This window comes from Strix uralensis, chromosome 10 (genome assembly GCF_047716275.1).
Source record: "Strix uralensis isolate ZFMK-TIS-50842 chromosome 10, bStrUra1, whole genome shotgun sequence".
Lineage (NCBI taxonomy): Eukaryota > Metazoa > Chordata > Aves > Strigiformes > Strigidae > Strix > Strix uralensis.
The window spans coordinates 14,016,255-14,038,784 of record NC_133981.1 but is presented as its reverse complement, the minus strand read 5'-3'; the positions used below and the strand labels follow the sequence as shown (position 1 = coordinate 14,038,784).

The 22,530-nt window shown below is 47.9% G+C and overlaps 1 protein-coding gene across 1 annotated transcript; it reads right to left on the bottom strand.

Annotated features, from left to right (window-relative positions):
* Positions 1–712: 712 nt before the first annotated feature.
* Positions 713–21,028, bottom strand: RAB7A (RAB7A, member RAS oncogene family). Its single transcript, XM_074879249.1, has 6 exons — positions 20,893–21,028; positions 5,116–5,176; positions 3,884–4,010; positions 2,874–3,092; positions 2,226–2,354; positions 713–2,052 (listed from the first exon to the last, which is right to left on the bottom strand). The coding sequence occupies exons 2-6, from the start codon at positions 5,166–5,168 to the stop codon at positions 1,957–1,959; spliced, it is 624 nt and encodes a 207-aa protein (XP_074735350.1). The 5' UTR covers positions 5,169–5,176; positions 20,893–21,028; the 3' UTR covers positions 713–1,956.
* Between the last annotated feature and the right edge of the window lie 1,502 nt (positions 21,029–22,530).

Here is a 22,530-nt window from a genome sequence, read left to right as displayed (position 1 = left end):
TTGAAGTTGATGTGGACAGCAAAAGCCCAGTCAAGTGAGAGAAAAGCATGACAGGACAAAGCCATAAAATAGGATATAGAGCAAAGACTGTTAGAAGGCTCTTGAAATAACTGGCCTCATTTCTCTATACTTTGTTTTCCATCATCCTGTGGGCACAGGAGTAGTGAGCTCAGCCTTGCTGAGTGCAAGCAGAGGGTCTTGGCCAGCATCTAGAAATTAAAGGCTTAACCTTGACTAGGCCTTAACTCACTCCAAGGTACCTTCTAGGCTAGCCTTGCCTCTCCTCCACCTGAAGCACCTAACTGGTAAGCTGGGAAGGGCTGAGCCTGCTCTTCTCACCACCCCCTCCCTGAGGAAGGTAGGCAAGAGCTTTAACAGCCCTGCCCTCCTCTTCCCACATCCACAAAGGTTCTCATATGCCCAGGACAGGACGGAGGGACTATGCTCATAAAGAGCAATCAGATCCAGCACCATTCCTGTCACTGCAAGCAGCCTCAAGAAAAGCAGAGTCTCAGGTCAGCCAAGCAAGCAGGGCCCGCTCAAGGCACTCCTGAAAACCAATCTGTAAGGCACAGACTTTGTAGTAAGGAGGAAGTACAAACATCCTTCAGTTAGCAGGCACTGGCTTGCTAAAATGGTAACTAAACAGAGGAAAGAGAGCATGTTAGTGAAGGAAAAAAAAGAGAGTCAGAAACAGGAGTAAACAAGAAGGTTTGTTCTTGTTAAGTTTATTGGCATCATGTTTGTCTCTTTACATAAGAGCTCAGCCTACGTACTAGAATGTAGACCTCTGGAAAACAGGTAGAAGGGCTCCATTTAAGCAAGCTACAAACGCAAGAACAAATACCAGGAAGAAAGGAAGAGAGGAAAGGGACTAGATTGCCAAGTTTTTCCATACCAAAAATCCAGATTAGCAGTCAGTAAGAAGAAAGGGAAGATTCATAGTCCAGGTCTTTCATCAGGAAACAGCTACCACAACCCAAGGTGGGAGAGGAGCTCCTTCCACGGTACAAAGAGCCCCTGGGACACCTCAGCTCTGGCTCCTTCTCACACTCGCTCCAGGATGTTAGGAGTTAAGCAGTAGGGGAGGTGAACAAATGAGGTCATTTCATAGCTGTATTTAATTTTAAATCCAATAATCCAGTGTGCATATCAATGCTGTTATGCAAATTGAGAATTTAGATACAAGGAAGCCAGACAGATTCTTCAGAAGATGAAGCCTTTTTGGCCTCAAAACAAGAAGGCTTACATAGTTCATCTCTACTGTACAGAATACTGCCTCTATCTGGACTTTGTGTTGCTAGCACGCTGCAGTTCACAAGTGTCCTCCTCACTTTCTACACAATCTGTGTTTCAGTACTTGAACATGTAATTCAGGAATTTTACACTAATTTATACATTTTTAATTGGTTGCATATATTAACATGTACTATAAGATTTTTCCTAAAGAAGCATTACATAATACATGGATACTGTAAAAAGATCTGATTAGTTAAAAGTAACAAGCATTAACAGAGATACATACAAAACTCAACCTAGTTGGACTGAGTGCTGAGCTTGCAATGAACTATGGGTAATCAGCCTTTCCAGTTGCAGCCTTCACAGGGGAAAAACACGAGACAGTTAAAAATGTATGTAACTTGTTACACAGATTACCTGTAAACAGTTTCTCTCCATTGGACACCTGGAATTAGATTCAGTTCCAAACATACATAAGAGTTTCCATTTTAAACTAAGAGAAAGGTCTGTTACCATGAAGTGTGATGTGGATGGTGTGGGGACGTGAGCTCTGAAGTGCAGGACTCACAGATGCTCATGGAAAATGGGTGGATTTTGGCAGCTGGAGATGGAAATTTTTTTTAATTTCGTTTTAAACACAGAAGAGGGGCTGTGTGTTTGAAGGCCTAAGTGTGATATTTGTTTGTGAAGGACTGTGCTCAACCCCTCCCTCTCCCCTCAGCAGCTGCAGCTCTCCGCAGAAGCCTTCACTCGGTCATTCTTGTCTAGTTTGATAGGTTCAGGGAATTCATTGTAAAGCTCCACTTCAGTTTCCTAGTGGGAGAGAAGGAAGGAGTTAGTGCCACAGCTCTGCAGCCAGCTCCTAGCATGCAAGGAGCCATTCTTGGCTGGGGAAAGCTGTCGGAGAGCCCGAGGCTGCCCGCAGCAGCTGAGCTCAGCAGGCAGGACCGGCCCTGGCAGAGGGCACCCACCGGCCCCCTCCCTACCTGTTTAAGTGCATTTCGTGCAATCGTCTGGAAAGCTTGTTCCACATTAATGGCCTCCTTGGCACTGGTTTCAAAGTAGGGGATGTTGTTTTTACTGTAGCACCAGGCTTGCGCCCGTTTTGTGGTGACCTGGGTGGACAGAGAGCAGCAACACCACCTTCAGCTACACAGGAAGGGGGTTTTATTTCCAGGGCAAGGCCAGAGACCCCTCATATCCACCCTGAGCTAAGACAGCAGTTCTGACCTCATCAAAACTACAGCCTTGATACAGAGCACAGGAAACTGCTGCCCACCACCGGGTACACAGCCCCAGGGTAAGGAGCACCATGCCTGAGGAAGACGAGACTGCAGGGCACAGAGCGCTCAGGCACCTGCAGAGCAGGGACTTGCTCCCATAGGAGTTTCCCAGCAATTCTGAAGAAGAATTCTATCTACCCAGGCTGCTGCTGCAATCCTTCCACCAGTGGGCAGGAGCATGCTGTGCACAGGGATTCTGACCTCTCCTGGCAGGAGAAACTCTTCCCCAGAGGCACACAACAGCTGAGCCACGCTCAGGCACCTCCCACTCCCGTTTCTCAGATAACCCTCCTGTGTTGCTACAAGGAATAGCAATTTCCTAAGAGGAGGCTAGCAAATCCCAGTACTCACTTGTCTGTTTTCTAGGTCAATCTTGTTTCCCAGCACAACAAAAGGAAAGTTCTCAGGATCCCTTGGACTGGCCTGAATGAGGAATTCGTCCCTCCAGCTGTCTAGGGTTTTGAATGTGTTGGGGGCTGTGACATCAAACACCAGCACGCAGCAGTCTGCTCCCCTGTAGAAGGCAACTCCCAGAGACTGAAATCGTTCTTGTCCTGCTGTATCCCATATCTGGAGCAAAAAACAGGGCAGATAAACCAGCTGTACTCAGAGAGTCCATCCACAACTATGGCATTCATTTCAGAACTCCCACCAGGCATCTACAGCCCCCAGCTAGCCAGAGAGAAGCACCTGAAGGCTTGGGAATTTCTGTAGGCACTAAGTATCAAGGGCCAGAAATACCCTTCTAAAGATAGTTAACCCTTTTTGTGTTCAACCTCAGCAAGGGACATATCCTTGTCCTGGGCAAGCAGGACTCTGTTATTAGGGTCAGCAGATGACCTGCCTGCAGTGCTTGGGTACCAGCACAGTCCAAACACTCCTGATGGCTGCAACAGGGCTTTTGCTGCCTTGCAGTCAGTCTCACCATGGAGAGATGAAAGCTTCAGATACCGGAGACATAAGCAGACTGGCAGGTTAACACTACCCACAGGACTCAGGGCAATGCAAGTAGGTGACCTGACTAAAGAGTCCTTTACCAGCCCTTTCCGGTTCCTGAACACTAGGGAAGTGCCTTTTTAACAAGGTCTAGTTTACTGACAGTACCAAACGCTGGTTTTTAAGTTGGGCCTGGCAAAGCTGCTCTTAGCTGAACCCAAACTGATCTTTGCCTCCCCTTGTTCAGCCCATGCACAGATTTCTAGAGAAAACCAGCAGCACCTATGGCCAAGAGCAGTTCAGTGCAAACAAGATTCACACGCAGTACACAGACCCCTGCACTGCTCTGGACTACACTGGAGCAGATACTTCCACACAAGTGTGGTCTAGGCAGCCTGGCAGCAGGGAGCAGAGTCACTCCTTACCTGCATTGTCACTAGCCTGTCATCCACCATGACCTCTTTTGTCAGGAAGTCTGCACCTATCGTAGCCTTGTACTGGTTACTGAATTTCTTGTTCACATACTGGTTCATGAGCGATGTCTTTCCCACCCTGCACAGAAAGACAAAAATGACTAGGTAGGCTGTTTCTACAACAGTGTTTGAATTAATCACCCTGAACAGAACATCCCAGTGCCCTTTGCCTCCCACCATAGCCTCCTGGCCTTTCAACCAGGGAAAATGCACCCACCTCTGCAAGAAGGGGCTTTTACAGCAATAGATGCTGAGGCAACATGCTGAGTAAGAGCATTAGCTACCTAAGGATACAATCTTGAGAAACCCTGTTTCCCCATCAGTAATCTGATCCTTGGTAAGGAACATGCATCACGTTATGATCATGAGGGCAGTTTTGGAAAAAGGTGAAGTGCCCCAGAGAAACCCACCAGAAACAGTTATCTTCAGCCTCTGCTGAAGGAGAAGGTGGAGGAACAGGTAATCTCAGCTGGCAACAGCTCACATACACATCTGCTGGGCACCCAGAGGTGGAGATCCTCCCCAGAGAGCCAGCTTAGAGGTTCACATGCCCTCTCTGTGGCTAAGAAACACTCCCTGATCAACAGCTTGCTGGGCACAGTGGTATAAATAAGCCTTATGTCACAGGAATCAGGTTACAACCTGCATGGCAAGTAACCTGTAAGAGCAGAGCAGACTCCTTGCTCAACAGCACACAGCAAAGCCCTTCACTCCAAGGGGCAGGCTCTAGCCAGATCACAGAGAAGCTAAGCAGATGGCTCAGTATAAACTATGTCTCTGACAGAGGCAAAGTTTTAGGAAGTCACCTAAGATTGCTTACTAGCATTTTGGGGATTTTGGTCTTTTTGTTTTTGTGTTTTTTTTTTTTTACTGAAATGCTCATTTCAACACCACATGTCCTCCTTGCAGAAAGGCTATCCAGTTCTGCTACTGAAGTGGTCTGCCCACTGCATTTCCCCTGTTTAATATTGTGGCAGGACTTCCAAGATATTAAACTGTGGGGATACATTCAGGACAGAGGGTGGTGAAGAGTTCTTAAATCTATAAGGTAACACAGCTATCTGGGGCTTTAAAATCTCTCCTCCTGGCACTGCTAGTTTCTCACAGTATATCCAGGCTCCCACTAGTCAAGAGCACTTCTCCAGCCAGATGCAGATTGGTAGTTTAAAGGCTTCTCCACTTACCCAGAGTCTCCCAGGATGATGACTTTCAGTAACACTTTCTTCCTAGAAGTCATCTTTTACACTAGAAAGGAAGAACAACTCCATCAGATACCATTAGCATGTCATTCCTCAAGGCAGAAAGCAGCATGTTTGCAGTCTGAGAAACCCAACTCCCAGCAAGGAACCAGTAACAGGGAGGGCCCAGCACTCCTGAAACCAGACTCCTTCAATTCAAGGCTAGACTTGAGCACTAACCAGGTGTTTGCCCATTTCCTAGGCAGGGCCACATCAGACCAGTAGTGGCAACTTAATATGAACAGGTAGATAGCCAAGCACTTGTCCTTTACAGTACCAAGTCCATTTTGGACCCTATTTCCAGGCCATTTGTGGGTATACTAGCCTAGGCCATCTCGCTTAGCCTCACTGGAGGCAGTGCAGTAAAGCATATCAGCCAACACACGCTAATTCTTACACACGCTACTAAGCAAGATGTAAGTAGAGATGTGTCTAATACCACACAAGTTTTTTTTATGCTGGTTCAGTAGGTTCCCAGCAGAAAAAAAAAGGGGGCTTCCTGCACCTTTCAGGTTCAGCTTGGAGAAGCAATAGCTTTCTCTAGCAGCTGTGCTTTGTGAAAGTGTCAAGTCCCAAGGATATGCTGTGGTTGAAGTGGTCACAACACAACCACACAGGCCAGCTGAACAGCAAACTGCTACCAGACTCCGCAGCTTTGCTGAGAGCATAGGAAGCTAACTACTGCCACCTCACCTTCGGTGGAGGGACAAGGCAGGCTACAGTGGCAAAACTCACAACATTCAGTCTATTGCTCTGTTAGATGAGTTGTTTGTTCAGTGGCACCCTGCCATGACTCCAGTCCACTTTGTAGGCAGGTAACTCTAAATGGGCCACTAATGGTCCGTCCAATTAGCAAGAAGGAGACTTGAGCTCTAGAGATCCACACTCTTACTTGCTCCCAGGTCCTCTTCAGATTAGTGAAGAAGCTAGAAGTACATCAGCCGCAGCAGGTCTGAATACACTTCTGGATGTGCTTCAGCCCAGTGAAAGCAAGTACAAAGTCTTACTATTAGTGGCTGAGCTGCGCATGCCCTTCCTTCCACGAGGCCCTTCTCCCCACCTCTGGGGAGGGGATGGGACAAACCATTCTTAGGTGCTCAGACCTGATCAGATCACACACCCTAGTTTGTTACTGACCTGGTCCACAACACAAGGACTCCTTGGCTTTCCCTGAGGAGCCCTGCAAGTTCTGTACAGCAAGAGGAGCCAGAAGATGGTTATAGCTATGCTACTTGAGTTCAAAGACCCTTGACAACAGGCTTCATGTATTAAACCCTTATATGGGGACTCAGTTACCCTAAAATTCCCATCCTGCTACACCACATTCATTGCCCCACACAACTCCTACTCTTCAGGAGCTATTCCCAACTTTCACAGCTAAGGAGGCCTTCACTTCTACAACAGCATGGATACACGCACCTTCTGAGCAGCTCAGTCCTATGTGTTTCCTGGGATATGCAACAGCCTAAGCTGCTAGATAACTGCAACCTGTTTCTTCCCAGTACTACAGGAAGTAATATGCTCCAAGCTGTAAGAGTCTCTTACTAGATAGAGTCCAGTTGCAAAAGGTCTTAATCATCTCAAGCTTTGAGTGTTAAAAGACAAGCAGCCTTTTAGACTTTGTCACCAGTGAATGCTGCAGAAGCTGAAGCAGCCCTCCTGCGGCTGCTGTAGGTAGTGGTGCACTTACAGCCACACCTTGTTGGCCTGCACCCACCTCATGCATCTGGTGGTACATCTAAATGGGAAACACTGTCGAGAAGATAACAGCCAGAGGCTGTTGAGCAAACAGCAGTGACGGGCCACCTACAGAGTTCATGCTATCCACAGATGCCAGAGCGCCTGCACAGGACAGTTTCTCCATGTGTAAACACCTCTCCATTCCAAGGCCGTCTGTGCTGGACTGCATTGCTCAATCATCCAACTGGCAGCCCAGCTATACCAGCCAAGATATAGCCAGCTGAAAGTTGTCAACAACCCCAACATTTAGTCCTGTTTCTGCTCTTGCCAAGATCCACACTCTATAGCTCGTCTCTATAGCTGTAGGGAGAACAGACCATGTAAGCTCCTTCAAAGCAGACTGCATCTCCTGTGTTTTCAAAGCATGTAGCACAAGCGACACTAGTGCTAGCCAAGCCAGAGACTTCTGTAGCACAATCAGACCAGATGGAGCAAGAAGCAAGGGAGCAGAGCTTTCAAACAACTTAACAGCTGTGTCCACTGAACTGTCGTGGAAAACATCTGTATAGGTTCAGGTCCAGTGAGTCACCTGTTTTCCTCAGGACAGAGGAAAACAACTCACCCTGAAGTGACTGTGCCAGAACCCAGCATGTACTGCTTCTATTCTCCTCCAAGTGTTTTCAGTGTCACTTGCCACTGGCTGCTGCAGCTCAGTGCTTCCTGGCATTTGAAGCAGCTTTGGACAAGCTGGCATTCGTTCTCATGCTCAGGGAGGGATTTGCAGAGCCCTAAATTACAACACTAAATCACACTGGATGCTTAGCACCCAAGTTCAACACCGCCTGAAGTCCCACTATGAAGAGAGGGGAAACTGCCCTGTCAAGTCTCATCACCTTGGAAGTAGCTCAGCTGAGCAGCCACCTGCAGACATGGGAAGTGAGTCCGAGTCAGATCTGACACTGCCTCCCTGTCATAGCTGACAGGCTACCCCATCAGTGTGCAGAGCTATTACTGCCTCATGAACACCAGTCAGGTGAGACACTCAGCTTCCATCCCAGGTGATGCAACGGATATGAGCCATGGCACTGAAGCAGCTGCCTCAGCTTGGTATTTGGTTTGAGCCATGAGACAGTGAGGAACTCCAGTCCTGCCAGGGGCCAGCAGTGGACACTGCCCAGAATTTCCCATCCCTGTTCTACTAGGCTTGATCAACGCTGCTTTGAAGCCTAGTCAGTTGATGGGCCAAGCCCTCTCATTAATCTCTCATTACAGGTATAAACTGATCAACACTTCTGAGTTATTCATTGCCCAGTACAAGAAAAGACCTTTCCTTTGGAGAGAAGACCACACCTCCAGGTCTTGGAGGAAGTACCAGTGTTTGATCTCCTGGAGACTTCCTATAGAAGGAAACCCCTCTAAGTTTAAGCAGCAACAAGTTACTCTCTACAGCACCACCTTTGCTATTTCTCTTATCCTTACCATGTTCTGTGTGGCTGAGTAGGTCTCCAACAGCAGCTCCAGCTTTAAAGGAGCTATTTGTGCTAAACAGAGGTCTGACTGGTCCTAGTGAGATCTTCAATCTAGAAGGACTGAAGACATCCCTGTTACCTTAACCAGGGTTTCTTATGAAGCAACCCAAAGGGTCAAACTACTCCAAGGACAGGATACCATGCCTCCCCCAATGTTTGCTTCCAGTCACAGCGTTTTAAACAAGCTGAGGTACTGGAAGTGAAAGACACTAGTACTCTCTGAAGATCCTGTAAGTGAAGCCTTACTACAGTCTCCTTAACACCATGCAAAGAATTTTTTTGTGACTTCAGCTCATACTAAACCAACAGCAAATACATCTGCATGGCAGAGGATGCTTCCACACACTGCAGTTCAAGTAAGCTCAGAAATACCTCAGTCGATCCTGGTTACAGCATGCTATTTGCTGTGTCAGTAGAACAAGGTGCAACCAACCAATCCTGGGCCAGGTTCAGTACTCAGATTTGCTTGCCTGAAGTCAGAGGCAATTTATGATTATTCCCTTGTTAACAAAGGCTGTTTCTCACATTATATGACATTGAGTAGGTTCATTACCGCCTGATGTCCCAGAAATGGAGCCCACATACATGCTCTAAGCTACATAGATCTCATTTCTGGTGAACCTTGCTAGTACAAAATCAACTAAGGGAGACCAAGGAGAATATAGCTTTAGCTCACAGGCAAAACAGTTTTGAATACCTGAAGGAGCAGTTAGTTCACATGAGAAATTTCTCCAGTCACACCTGCAAGAAACATTAAGTTACTGAGCTAAGCCGAGATGCAGGCTGTGCAGGGTTTCCCCCATGCTCTCGCAAAGAGCAAGCTCAGCTTGAGTTAAGATCAAAATTGTGATACTGCCGAGTCAGTGGTATCCAAGTCTAAAACTATCTTGCACTAGATACGCAGCCTGTCTTGCTTTATGATATTTGGTATAATTACTCTGGAACAGCATTCTGTAAGAGTCACATAAGCCCTTAAGATGGCAGTGTGCAAGCTAACACAGGGCTCATATCCAGTCCCAGGAGCATTTCTGAACAAACATTTCCTTTTTCAGAGATACCATGAAGAAAAACCTGTTCGTTAAGATTTGATCCAAGACATCAGTTCTGTTTTACACTGTGTGAAGTCTGTTGGAGCAAGGTCACCTGCATGACTGCTCAGAACAGAACCCACCAGCACACACAGAGCTAGCCCTGCTCGGGAGCCATCAGAAACTTCCCGTCAATCAGAACACCAGTCAGCATCATTCCTCCTCCTGGCTTAACTGGTGACAAAGGAATGATACAGCTGCCTGTAATACAGGAGAGGAGTCCTTCCCCTCAATTTTTAAGGCCTGTCCCTCTAAGCAAACAAACCGTTAACAGTATGTTGACCCTCATGAGATTAAGCCTGGTATAGCATGCTCTCTCCCACAGTAGCATTACTACCGTTGTAAAGCTGGCCTGCTGGAGCAGCAAGGGAGAACCCCTAACATCTGACCTGCGAGTGTTACTGGCTTAGCTGATCTGAAAGGAAGAGTCAAAAACTGTCCTATGAAGCTCCATAGTGCTACAGTTCCTCAGATGCAAGTGCAAATAAAGCCTATGCCAAATTTAATTAGGCTTCCCTTGGTGCTTCAGAGTACATTACAACTGCCCTTTCACTTACTATATTGAGACAGCTGCTTTAACTCAAAGCAGAAATGGATGGTTAAGGATTCCTTAGAGATGTTCACATGTGTCAAGTCACAATGCAGGCATTTTAATATTAATTAGGTTGGTACAAGCAAAGAACAGTAGGAGCTTGCATTGATGGCCCACCAGATCGCCTAGATTAGCTATCCTTTAACAGAAGTAGGCCTTGTGATACAATCACCCCGTTAAGTTGCTAAAATGGACCATTTTAGTATGAAAGCAGCCAGCTTGGGGCAGGGAGGGCAGGAATCTCACCTCCATGGAAGACAACAGCTCCCTAAGCAGCAGCATACCCATATCAGTTCTGAACCTGCTGACAAGCTGCTGGAGCAGTCCTTACTCTGGCAGCTCTGCTATTAAACAGTTCAAGTTGCAATCCTAACAAAGGAACAGGAACAAAAGCATGTTTATGCAGAGGCTGGAAGAACCGGGACATATGACCAGGAGTTCTCTGCTCTTCTACCTACCAGCCTGCAACCTGCACCTTCTGCTAGAAACCAGCTGAACACTGAAGCAAGACTGTTGGACTGCACCTCTCACCTTGCGTCCTTTGGCAGGGATGTTTCACACTATGCCAAAAAGGCACAAAGCTGTAGGTGAGCAAGCCTCAGAGCTAAACTCACTGCAGCCCTTATGAACACCTTGTTCAGTTCCTCTGTCTCAACAGGCAGCACAAGAGTAGGTAGGTGTTCCACAAAAAGGCACATTTGAACCTGAAGCACTGCAGGTCTGTTCTGGGTGCTGTAGCTGATAAGGAGAACATTCACTTCACTATATCCCAGGACCTTCAGCAAAAACACCCAACCATTGAGGAAGCCAATTTGGATAGGCGAGTACTCCGTTAGGGGATACCCCGCACTGCTGTGGGCTCACCACAGTGACCAGACCGAGCAGAAGACAGCCACACTTGAACATTGGAAGAACCTTCTGTCCTGAAATGGGGAAAAATGTCCTGAAACACAGCTAAGCATGTTTTCAACACAGAAACACCACCTCTGCTCACTCTTCTCTCGCGTGGGGGAGGCTACAAAACATTAAGTCTCTGTACTACACTGAAGAGCTATTTTTATTCCCCCCCCTCAATAGTTCTGCATTTCTTCAAGGAAACTGAAGCTGGAAGAATGATTCAAGACCAGCTCAGTCAGATTGAACCAGTTCCTTCCCAGAAGCAGCAAGTTCCCTGGTATGTTTGACACCTCAGGGGGTTATGTCTGCTTAGACCTTCAGCCACTGAAATGAGATGCTCACTGGATGTTTATCCTGTTCTTACAGGATCAAGCACAGACTGGCACATATCAATTGCCTCATGGTCACATTGCACCTTGCCATGATTTATCAAGCCAAGTTTAGCTGACGCTTTGAGTAGACACATGAATTCATTTCAATTCATCTACACTGAAAATGCCAGGCCTCATCCTGAGGAAAGGCAGTCAGTCTGCAATTGCCATTAATTGACCAGGATCACAGCTCCTGCTTGCAGAGTGCCCAAGTGGTCCAGACACCCTTTGTATTGAAGCCTCAAGCTCCAATTGCAGCAGGAGCTCAAAGTGGAGCTGAAGAAGTTTTACCAACACAATTTAATAACAGCAACTTGGTTCCAGATACCTGGTCACAGACGTTGCTAACAAGGTGTCTGCTAACGCAAAGCTACAAGCGACACCCTGAGCAATTCAACATGAATGCCCACCTGAGACCAGTGGGTATCAACCTTCAAAATCCCTCACTTGTATTCTCCTGAGAGTGGCACAGACCATGAGCAAGAGCAGACACCCTGTCTTTTCAGCTGGGAGAAAGCTGAGCACTAGCCAGAAAACAATCAGCAGGGGCTGTTACTTACATATGAATACGGCTTAAGAGGTGCCAAACTGCCTTTAAGGAATAAACTAGAAATAAACCTGTCTTTTTTTTTTTGACTGCTATAGAACCTGCATATTTTCCTTACCAAACCTGAGTGCTCTACAAGCAGAACAAGTGCCTAGCATCCTTGCACTGAGGACAGCTACTGTAGCACATGAAGTTTTAACAGCAATTTCTCTTGCACTGACAAGGGCTGCACAAGCAGGACAGGAGCCTCTTCCACTCCCATGACAGGTCTACTAGTAGCTCAGCTTCCCCAGCTGACTGGAAGATCCCATCTAGGAAAGCCTCACATTTAGTGGGGACATGTGCTGGCTTTGTGCCTAAGAAGCAAATTAGGAACATCTTGCCATTCAAGTCGACAACTTGCAAGAACTGCTCTCTGTAAATGGGTTGCTTTAGGGCAATGGGCTCCTAGAGTCCATATAGACAACAGAGGTGCTTTCTCAGGCCTCACTGATGCACCACAGAGAAGCAGTTGAAGTGAAGCCCACACCAAAAGCAGCTGGCAAGATATTCCTGTGAATAAGATATTCCTGAGCTTCACAGAAGGGCACACTCTAGCTGCTGCTGCACCGGTAGCATCTCAAAACTGCTTTCCACCTCCTTCCTCCCCACACGTTTATGTTGCTGTTCTAACCAACATATTCCCTCCTGCTGGTACCCAGCCAAGAGCTCAAGCACAGCTCATCGTTCCCTCCTCAGGAGGAGCAGCTAGGCTGCCTGCTACTTACTGCAGTTTCACCAAGAGCAGGCTTCTGTCCAGTTGGTACCTTTCCCAGACAGCCCTGTGAGGCAGGAATTACCTCTGTTCAGGGAGCTGGGACACTCAGCTACAAATTAATTTTTGATACCTTGTGTAAAACATGATATTGCAAGTTGTCAGGTGTGGGTATTGCTGTCCAGTGTCTCCCACCCCCACCTGAGAGTCCTAAGCCAAAAGCTTCACCTTCTTGAAGAACAGCCTAGAGCTTTAGATGCTTGCTAGCACACTGATATAGCTCAGATCAAAATAGAATCTTAAAACATGTTTCAGTACCCTGAACGAATTGGTTTTTTAGACTACAGCTGTCTGCATTAAGTTTCCACCTCATTCTGAGGGTGGAGTCGCAGCCTCCAGTGCTGGAGAAGCTGCTCTAGGACCAAGTGAAGCTCAGGAACCAGCCAGCTACAGCTCAGCCACATGGCCTTCAGTTCAGTTCATTGGCTGCTTCAATGTGAGCACCAAACTGGTGTGACATGGTGCTGATAGACAGCTGACCAGGTCTGTGAGCTAGCTACCAGACGGATACAACACCAGGCCCACCCACACACTGCGCTGCATCCTCCTCCTGGATACCGTGCTCTTAAGACAGCCTAGTGCTAAAGGAAGACAATGATGGGCAACATGCAGCTCGGGGAAGCATGTAGAAAACCCAGCTGGAAAGCAAAAGCCTTGGAACAGTTGTGAGAACAATAGGCTCTTGGTGTGATCAAGGAAGCTCCAGAGCTGGTGCTAGGGAAGACACTCCTTTCAGTGGCAATAAGTTTTTTGCTTGCCTCAGAGATACCCTCAATCCCCAGCTGGAGGGTCCGGGACACATCCCTGCTGTGAGCAAGGGCTCAAAGAGCTCCTTGGAAGAGGATATGCCAATGGCCAGTCTGCCAGAGTCTCCAGATGACACAGGGAAGGCAGAAGCAAGGTAGGAGCCACATCTGCTGTGGAATCACAGGACTTGCACATGAGAAGGGGTCTGTCCTGCCTGAGGTCTCGGCTCAGCTGCAACTCTTAGGGTTGCAAGTGCTGAGATTTGGAGAACCCTGCATTCCTGAGAGGCACTGATGCATATGATCAGTCAGGCTCAAAGCACAAGTTCTCAAAGCCAAGTTCTCCAGTCCAACCCTGATTCACAGCCCTGTTACACCTCCCGGCACTTCTCCACATCAGAGCTGGTTTATGCCTGCACAATCTTTAAAGTCTAGACGTGGAACTGAACAAGTTTCTTGCTCTAAAGCTGCCATTATGAATTGTGACTCTATCCTAGAGAAGTTCAAACTACATGGGACTAGTCCCCAACCCCAGATCCGGAAGGTATAAAGCTTAGAAACTGATCTCTACCAGTTTCAATATCTCCTCAAGAGAAGGTGGCTGCTGTGGTATCATGTTGATCTGACTACATGGTTTGAAAGTGGGAGCAAAACAAGCACAGAAACACATCTGCTTACGGTACCAAGACAGATGTGTTTCTGCATGTTTAGTCAGACCACCAGTGTGCTTAAGAGCAGTGGGAAAGGTCTGGAGGTCATCTCTTGCTGTCTACAGGAACACTACTTTGCCCAGACTGCCATTTAGCCTAAGATTACTGTGGCACATGTAGGCTCTTCCAGTTGATAAATGTCCTGAGCCAAATGGAGAGCAGAAAGTGTCCCCAGCAATGCAGCCAGCTATGCTGGACAGCCACCCTGGATGGATCACTTTGCCCCTCAGCATCTCCAGTATGATCACCATCATCTCCACAGCAGGTAGCAGGTGTTTGGAGACTGCAGCTGTGCACAAGACAGGAATGCAGGGAGGCCCTTTTAGATGTAATGTCACACAGTTTAACAAGACCAGGATTCCCAGACAGAAAGCCAGGGCTATTGAAGTGGTAGTCTTCAAGTTACAGGAAGACAGCTCTGAAAAAACCATACCCAGAAGCTTCACTGAAAGCTGGATGTTTACAGTCATGAAGCTTCTTAGTCCACCAGTTCCTCCAGCAGCTGAAGGGCCCTTATACCACAGGACATCCTTCTCCCAGGAATGGGCAAAGATATACAGAGCCCTAACAGGCTGATAACGAGTCTGAAGATCTTCAGCCACCCTTCTTTTGAGGGCTCAAGTTACACTGTCATTCAAGAATCAGTATTGCTGTGTCCCTACCTTCCAGGAGGAAGCAGTTCCCCTGAAATTCTACAGGATTTCAGGTAGTTCCCAGCTGATTTTCCCCAAGGATCAAGCTGCTACAAGAACAGGCATGCTTGCTTTAACACCCCTCCCCCTTTATCAGATCAAGCTCAACTTCCCCTATTCTGCCCTGGGGGAGACAATCTCAGGATGTGGGAGGAGAGTTGAGCACATTGCTGGCTGCTGGGAGACACTAGGCAACAAGCCATGTGTCTTGACTAAGGGCCTTGCCTACGCAAAGCATTTCAGCTATACCAGTATAGCTTCCATGTTGCCATGCCTCTACCAGAACAGTCTCCTCAGTGGAGAGCTTTCAAATCAAGCAAGACAAATCTTATACTACTAACTGGAACATAGCTACAGTGCCCATACAGCCTGGTTTATACAGTCATGCCTGTCAGCCTCTTGGCACTCAGCCACCCAACCAGTAGAGCCAACCAACAGTTTCAGTAACCCCTATATGAATACGAATAGCCCAGCACAGTTCTCACATCAGGCCACCCCACTGAACACTATTCCCCCATTCCTTTCTATAAATCAAGCACAGCACCAGGGGCAGCTGGGTTTTAATCTTCATGTCCAGAAGATAAGACTGACTAGTTCAAAATATTGCAAGTTAGCCAGGCCACTAAGAAACAGTAAAGTTGTTAGATCTTTACCATATCTGACAGTATTTTTCAAGTACTCTGATTAATTTCTAGTTTTGTCTGCAGCTTCCTAAGGTTTCACACATTCCTGCCATGCTTTCAGTTTTAGAAACACAAATAGGAGGTGTTAGATAACCTTTGCAGTGGTAAGCAAAGCACAGATCTTAGACCTTGTCAGTGGTAAACAAGCCTTGTTTATCCACTCCTGGCTGCTACCTTCCACCAGTTCCTAGAAGCTGGGCAGGAAACAAGTGCCTGAAGGGAGACTTTGACCAATGTTTAGGCCTTCAAGTCAAATAATGGCCCTCAGGAGGCCTGCCAGACCCTGTAGCTTACACTTGAGGTTCAGATCCAGGAGTGAATATTGTCTCTCCTTCAGCACCAGGAGCTTGATAGAAGAAACAGGACAAATACTGATGGGAGATCCTACTGCCAGACAAGTAGATGTGGAGAAGGACAAGACCAACACTAAGGGCAAAAACCTTACTCCTATACATCTATTCCAGGAGGTCCTGTTCCTAGTAATGAGTCTTCTAGAGAAGAGGCTTCCTCTAGGGACAGGTTGCAATCTAAGAACTAAACCTTGGTCTGAGAGCAGAACTCCTGATCCTACATACACTCAATACCTCTGACTATGCTAATGTAATTTGCAGAGCAGGAAGGACAAGTATTTCAGTACCAGTCCCAGGATGGGAGTGTAACAGGTAGCTTGCCATGACAGCTGAGTCAGTGCCTAACAAGGAATTCCTACTGTGGAGACTGTTTCAGACTCATACTTCATACCCCTTGCACAGATCCTGCATCAACACTTTACCAGCCCAGCTATTCTCTTGATGAAGCTCCACAAAGGACCAAAATAAATCTCACTGAAGTGACTTGCATGGTCAGATTAAGAGAGCAGTGCTGACAAACAGAATCTTGTTAGTGGGGAAGATCAGGCCTAGGCATGCCTCAGTTACAACCATCTCACTGCTCATGCTTGAGACGCTGTTGGTACTGTGCCAGTTTGGACTTCAGATATCATTATCTATGTCTGGGAGAGAGAGGAAGAGCATGCTACAGAGCCAAGTGACTCAGCCACTTGAGGGAGACAAGCACCAAGCAGGTTACTTTTCAAGAGGATGCTGCTTCCCAGCTGGAGAGAGATCAAGGGTTCAGCACAGACTCATTAGATAAACTGGTAGCCCCAGCAATCAAGGTCTGGGTACTCCAGCCAGGTAGCCTCTGAAGGCAGCTCCAGCTGCCTGCCTTCACCAGTGCACTTGTCTACCAAGTGACCAAAGTTACAGTATGCAGTGATATAGGACAAACTCCAGAAAAATACTGTTTTCTTACTTGACAATACAAATATCTACTCAATTAAGGAACTTCTGCTTGAAACTCATGCAAGGACAGTTAGATACAATTAGTCACCTTAAGTGGACACTTTAAGTAGTTACTGAGAGGCAAGAGCAAATCACTCGCTACATCAAGTGCCTTTAAATTATACAAATAGGAATCTGTGCCACAAGCTTACACTTCAATCCCATCTCAAAGGCAAGGCACCCCTCCTGAAGTTTTACTGCCCTGTGAAAACACCCATAGCCTCAGGAATAGGTTCCCTAGCAAGAGAAGTCAAGGCTATTTGAGATCAGCTGTAAATCAACACACTCCAGTGGCCTTGACAAGCTTGTTTCCCTCCCCATCACTGACCGTGAGTTAGCAACAGCAGTGTTAACACAGCTTCCCCCATGGACGGAGCGCTCATTGCTGGCACCAGAGAGGAGGAGCAGTCTCGCAGGAACAGCGCTAACAGCAACAATGACATCACCACGGCAGATCTCCACCGAGCAGAAAATGCAGCAGCACACCGGGTTCGAGCGCTGCATCCCCGCGAACACAGCGCAAAAGCAATGAGCATGCTGGAAGCCGGCGAGCAACCATGTGATAGAGGGGTATCCCTTCACTGTCTGCTATTTCTGAACAGCACATGTGGAGTCACCGACCTTGGGCACTCATTTGGAAGTTTTATTCAAGGTGCATTTAAAGGGAAATACGATCTTCAATAGAGCAGCTAACTGCAGAACTGAAAGTGGTATATTAACAAGGGTCATTCAATTAGTGATCCATACGTAATTCAGTTTCGAGATGCACAGCTCACGTTTGGATTGTCACTGCAGAAAGTGACCCTTTTATCCTCACAATCTGCTGTCACAACTGAACTACATCTGAAGGCAGACTATATTACAGCAACTACAAGAGATCATTTTAGGAAGCTGCAGGGGGAAGCCAACTGAACTCCAACTCATCAGGCAATTAAACTGCAGTTATCAAAACAATGTTGTGCAAGGATGAAGTACTTCAGCATTGGAAGGATGCAGGGCTGCTGTCAGAGAAGCAGCATGCAAGCATGCTAGTGCCCAGCCAAGTTCAGCATTTAGGTAAGGTCTTATCCAGGTTCCCTTCCATCAAGGCAACAAGCTTTAAATTACTCTACAGTTCCACAAGGGAATCTTATGTCCATCAGGCCCTAGTAAGAAGGGCTTAAGAGCAGTTCAGGTCACAGCTGAGAAGTCCAGAAGACATTAGGAAACACTGGCAGCACGCAAGGTGAGGGTTCTGTACTTGTTTATCAAATGCTGGGTTTATTTCAGTTACTGAAGAAATTGTTATATTATAGCAGCAGGGACAGCTACCAGTAAGTATCTGTGAGCCTAAACATCCAATAGTTTCAGAGAATGCAAACATCCAAGTGCTCTATCCACAGCCCTTATTCCCAAGCTAGGGCTTGCCAGACACCTCTCTCACGATGCAGCATTTAAAAATGTACCCTAATCAAGCACAAGCAATTCTGTTTACAGCCAAATGTTAAGTTCTGCATAAATGAGTCTCATTTTCACAGAGAAGTCAGACCAAAATCCCATACATGTTAGAGACAGCTATTTATAGTTTTGCACAGATGGTTTGATTGTAATTGTCGTGTTTCCTCAAGGACAAGCTTTGCCAGAGATTTGCTCCAACAGGTAATTCACATGACCTTCCAACACAAGTCTTAAAACAGAAGCTCCAAGGAGGCGCTGCAGAAATTGAATCTGGTAGCCCTCCTGCCCACAGGCATTCATTTTGGGTTGTAAACCAAGCAGAGTGGTATCTTCCCTAGGTGATTTCAGAGAGCCTATAGCAGAGCTTGTACATTTTCCACTTTCAGTTAAGGATTCATCAATGTTGTAATACGTCTGTGCTACTCAGCATAGAGCTTGATTCACTGGCATTGGTAGGAGGGCAAGGATGCCTGTCGTGTAGTCTCTGCAACACAGTTATTTAAATTCTTAAGTTGGCACCTTTACCTTTAAGGTACAACTTTTAGTGTGCCATGTTGAACTATCAGTAGGGTATTTGAGGACATGGACCACCACATGACACCACAGGGAAGAGGAAAGTTTAATGTAGCGCTGCCCTGCATCTTATCAGTTACACTTCTCACTGCAGGTTAAAAGAGCAAGAAACTGCTATTGGATTTCAAAAGTTTTCCTTATTGAGGGGTCAGATTAACGCCTTTTCACAGCTTTTCTACACCAGAAGTACAGTATTAACATAATAACACACACACAAAAAAAGGGCAGCACTTGAAAGTAACAGTATTAGAGCTGCTTTGGATTCTGAGGACTCAGGCCAGGCATGGTGGGTCTACTCATTAGTTCATGGAGGGCAAGTCATGTGTTCAGTCAGCTGTTGGAAGTCACAAGGAGGAGGGGGGGGGGGGGGAAGAGACAAGTATACTTGTTCTTCCTGAATAAGTACAGCAACGAAGCCCTGATTATTTAACAAGGAATATTCAAATGACTCCACCCACTTTAACCTCAAGTACAGCTACTGAGAGAACAGGGCACATTGACTCCAGCAGCCTGGCTCTACTGGAAGCACAGCAAGGCTGCAGCTTCTATCACACACTACTAGTACCACCGCAGCCCGTGAACATGGTATAGCCGCAAGTAATCCTTTAAGTCATAGCTAGCCAGACACTGTGGCATAGCTGGCTATGTACCATTCCCCGAAAAAGGGAACTCTCCACTTCCCCCAGCCCCAATTCCCACATGGATACACAGAGTACTAGGCACAGGCCAGAACTGGCCAGCCAGCAGCAAGTACTGGAAGCTTTAAGGCTTCTATATTGGCAACTGTCAAACAAAGAACAGCTTGCTTACAGTTGAGAGGACTTTGTTCTGTCATGTGTTCTCAGTTTACATATAAAAAACCCCTCATACACACATATCACAACAGCTCTGCCTATCCGCAAGGTGTTTTTTTTTTTTGTTTTCAGGGAGATAATACTGAGAATTCCAGCTCTGACTGAAAGAGTTTGGAGTTACTGGGTAAGACATACTCGTTTTGATGCTGAGGTTCCCTATTTTACTTCAGATTAAGACAACCATTTTACAGTTGTTTTACTACTAAAATATTCCCTCTACTTACAGGGAAGACAGTGCAGTTGTCTTAAGTACAACAATTAGGTATTTCCATATTTATTAGTCTATATATACCTAGAGACTAATAACATATCTATCATTTAATTTACCTTATTATACACTCACAGCCAAAAGTACTTCTAACATCCACTCTAATACTTCTTAGAACTGACTCAGGCTTTACACATGCTGAGAGCTACTTTCGCAATAACTGCCAGTCTCTTCGGCCGCCTGTTTTGTCACATTAATTGCTCCCAGGGCAGCCTGCTCATCTTAAAAGCGATATCCAACGACCACCCAGCACAGCCTTTCACCATCCCAACCCAGCACTTCCCTAAAAACCAGTGCTCAGGCCACCTTCGGCCACCAGCTGCCCCAAAACCCCTTCACGCTTTGAGAAGAAGCCACAGCAGCAGCAGCACATGTCACAGACAATACGCTCTCCTCCCTGGGAGGTACCACTTCGGGCCTCTTTAAACCTCTCAGGAGAGGAGGCTCCCACAAAGGCCTCGAGAAACGCGCATCTCGGGAAAGGCCTGCGAGTCCCCACTCCCGCAGCGCTGCGCGGAGGGGCCCTTTCCCGGGGAGACACCCACGGCCCAGCTCTATTGTCCCGGGGAAAGCGACGGGACGGGCCCGGCGCGGCTCCGGGGAGCTCGGCACCCGGCGGCGCTGGCCGCCTGACCCCGCCACGGGGGCAGGCAAACACCGCCCCTCCCCAGCGTGCCAGGCCCCGGTGGTGGAGCCCTCCCAGGGAGCACAAAGACAGCGTCGTGTCCCCCCCCCCCCCCCCCGCCTACGGGGAGAGCCCCGGCGGCACCCCCACCCCAAGCCGCAGGGAGGGGCCCCGAGCGGCGCCCCCCGCCCAGCGGCTCCTGCGGCCGGGGCGGAGCCGCCACCCCCCAACCCAGGCCGCGGCCTGAGGAGATCCCCTCGCAGCGGCGCGGCCCCGGCGCCCCGCCAGACCTCACCTGGTGCGTGTGCCGCGGCGCCCGCCCGAGACTCGCTGCCACCCCCCCGCTCGCCTCGGTCGGCTTTAATGGGCCCAACCGCCTCCCCGCTTTCACTTCCGCCTCCCCCCCGACAACTTCCGGTCACGGGGCCCGCCCGCTGTCCCTGACGTCAGCACGCCGCCCGGAGGCCGGGCCGGGCCGGGCCGGGCCGAGGAGAAGGGGAGTGTGGCCCGCGCGTCACGTGACCGCGGGCTCCCGGCCGCCATCTTGAGTCGCCGAGGGCGCGAAGCGGCCTCGCCCTGCACCGGCTGTGGGGCCCAGCGGCCTCCGCTGAAACCCGGCGCTTATGTGGGAAGACGGGCCTGGTCAAGCACGCCCGCTGAGAGTCCAGATGTTGCTTGTGGTACTATACAAGCTGCTACACCCCCACAGGCACAGGGGACCAGCCTCCTCTGCGGCCGCCCATTGCACCACAGCAACGGACATCACACCGTGCCTCTGCGGCTGCCCTGCTGACTGCCACCGCCCTCCCGCACAGGTCTGAGGAGAGAAGGAAAGGGCTGCAGAAATTCTCCTGATTCATGCTTTCAAAAATAAAGGATGGGGACACAAGGGCATGAATCTGTTCTTTGGGATCTTTTTATTTGCAGCTGTAATGTGGAGTGAGGTAGCAACAGTATTTGTCAGGAAAAAAAAAGTAAAATATGACAAAATACATTCAGGTTGATTAGTTGGGCAATTACCAGTTCCATAATCAATACTGCAGGCAAGTAAAATGGGACTATAAACTCTCTGGCACCTTAATCCATGGGATAATAACCACCCTGGGTGGTACAAAAGAAATCTATATTTTCTGCTCTGCATGTTGGCAGCAAGTTCATTTTATTATTCAGGAATTACTTGAATATTCTCTTGCATTCATCCAAGTCACATGACTATTGTGGGTTTAGTTAGCCCATGAACTCAGGAAAGCAACCAAGGAAAAAAATGTATTTTTAGAGCTAATTAAAGAGAGAAAAGGACCGAAGCTACTTATAGCTACATTAAAAAGAAAATCACTTGTGAGCAGTACACAGCAGACTGCTTCCAGCTCTCTAAGAGACAGGGACTGATATGCAGGGAGACTGCGGAACTGGCAGTCAGAAGACCTTCGCTCTTCCTTCCGTCCTGAGACAAATCTGCCACATACCATTAGGCAAATCGCTTGCCTCCTCTGTAGGGTAACACGGTTTCCCTGTGTGTCACCTGGAAATGGGAACACTCGCCTCAGGAAGATGTCACAACATTTGATTCATTAATGCTGGCAAAGCAGTTTGAGATCAATAGCGTAAAGGTAGCGCAGCATAGCAAGTGTGCTGGTAAAGTCACTGTTCTGTCAGGCCTGGCCTGAATCCCTTCTGAGGAGTATCTATCACAGAGCACACAGGGTGTCCTTACAGTGTCCCTCTTCAGAAAAATCACACAACAGTAGTGTAGGGGCTTGAGCCCGATTCAGCGTCTCTACTGCCCAGAGAAGCCCATGTGCTGTCTGTAGCAGGAACCATCTCTGCTCCAAAGGGCAGCCCAGCCCAAGCCAACTTCAGGTACTCACCGTCACGCCCTCCCTCCCGTACACCAGTGCCAGCTCTCAACTGAGCCTGCCCTGAGTCACTTTAG

Bases quoted from the DNA above. Each gene is read 5' to 3' on its own strand.
- RAB7A (XM_074879249.1), bottom strand. From the start codon at position 5,168: ATGACTTCTAGGAAGAAAGTGTTACTGAAAGTCATCATCCTGGGAGAC. The intron at 2,355-2,873 runs GTGAGTACTGGG...CTGTCCACCCAG, and splicing joins TTGACCTAGAAAACAGACAA to GTCACCACAAAACGGGCGCA. The intron at 2,053-2,225 runs GTAGGGAGGGGG...CTCTCCCACTAG, and splicing joins CACGAAATGCACTTAAACAG to GAAACTGAAGTGGAGCTTTA.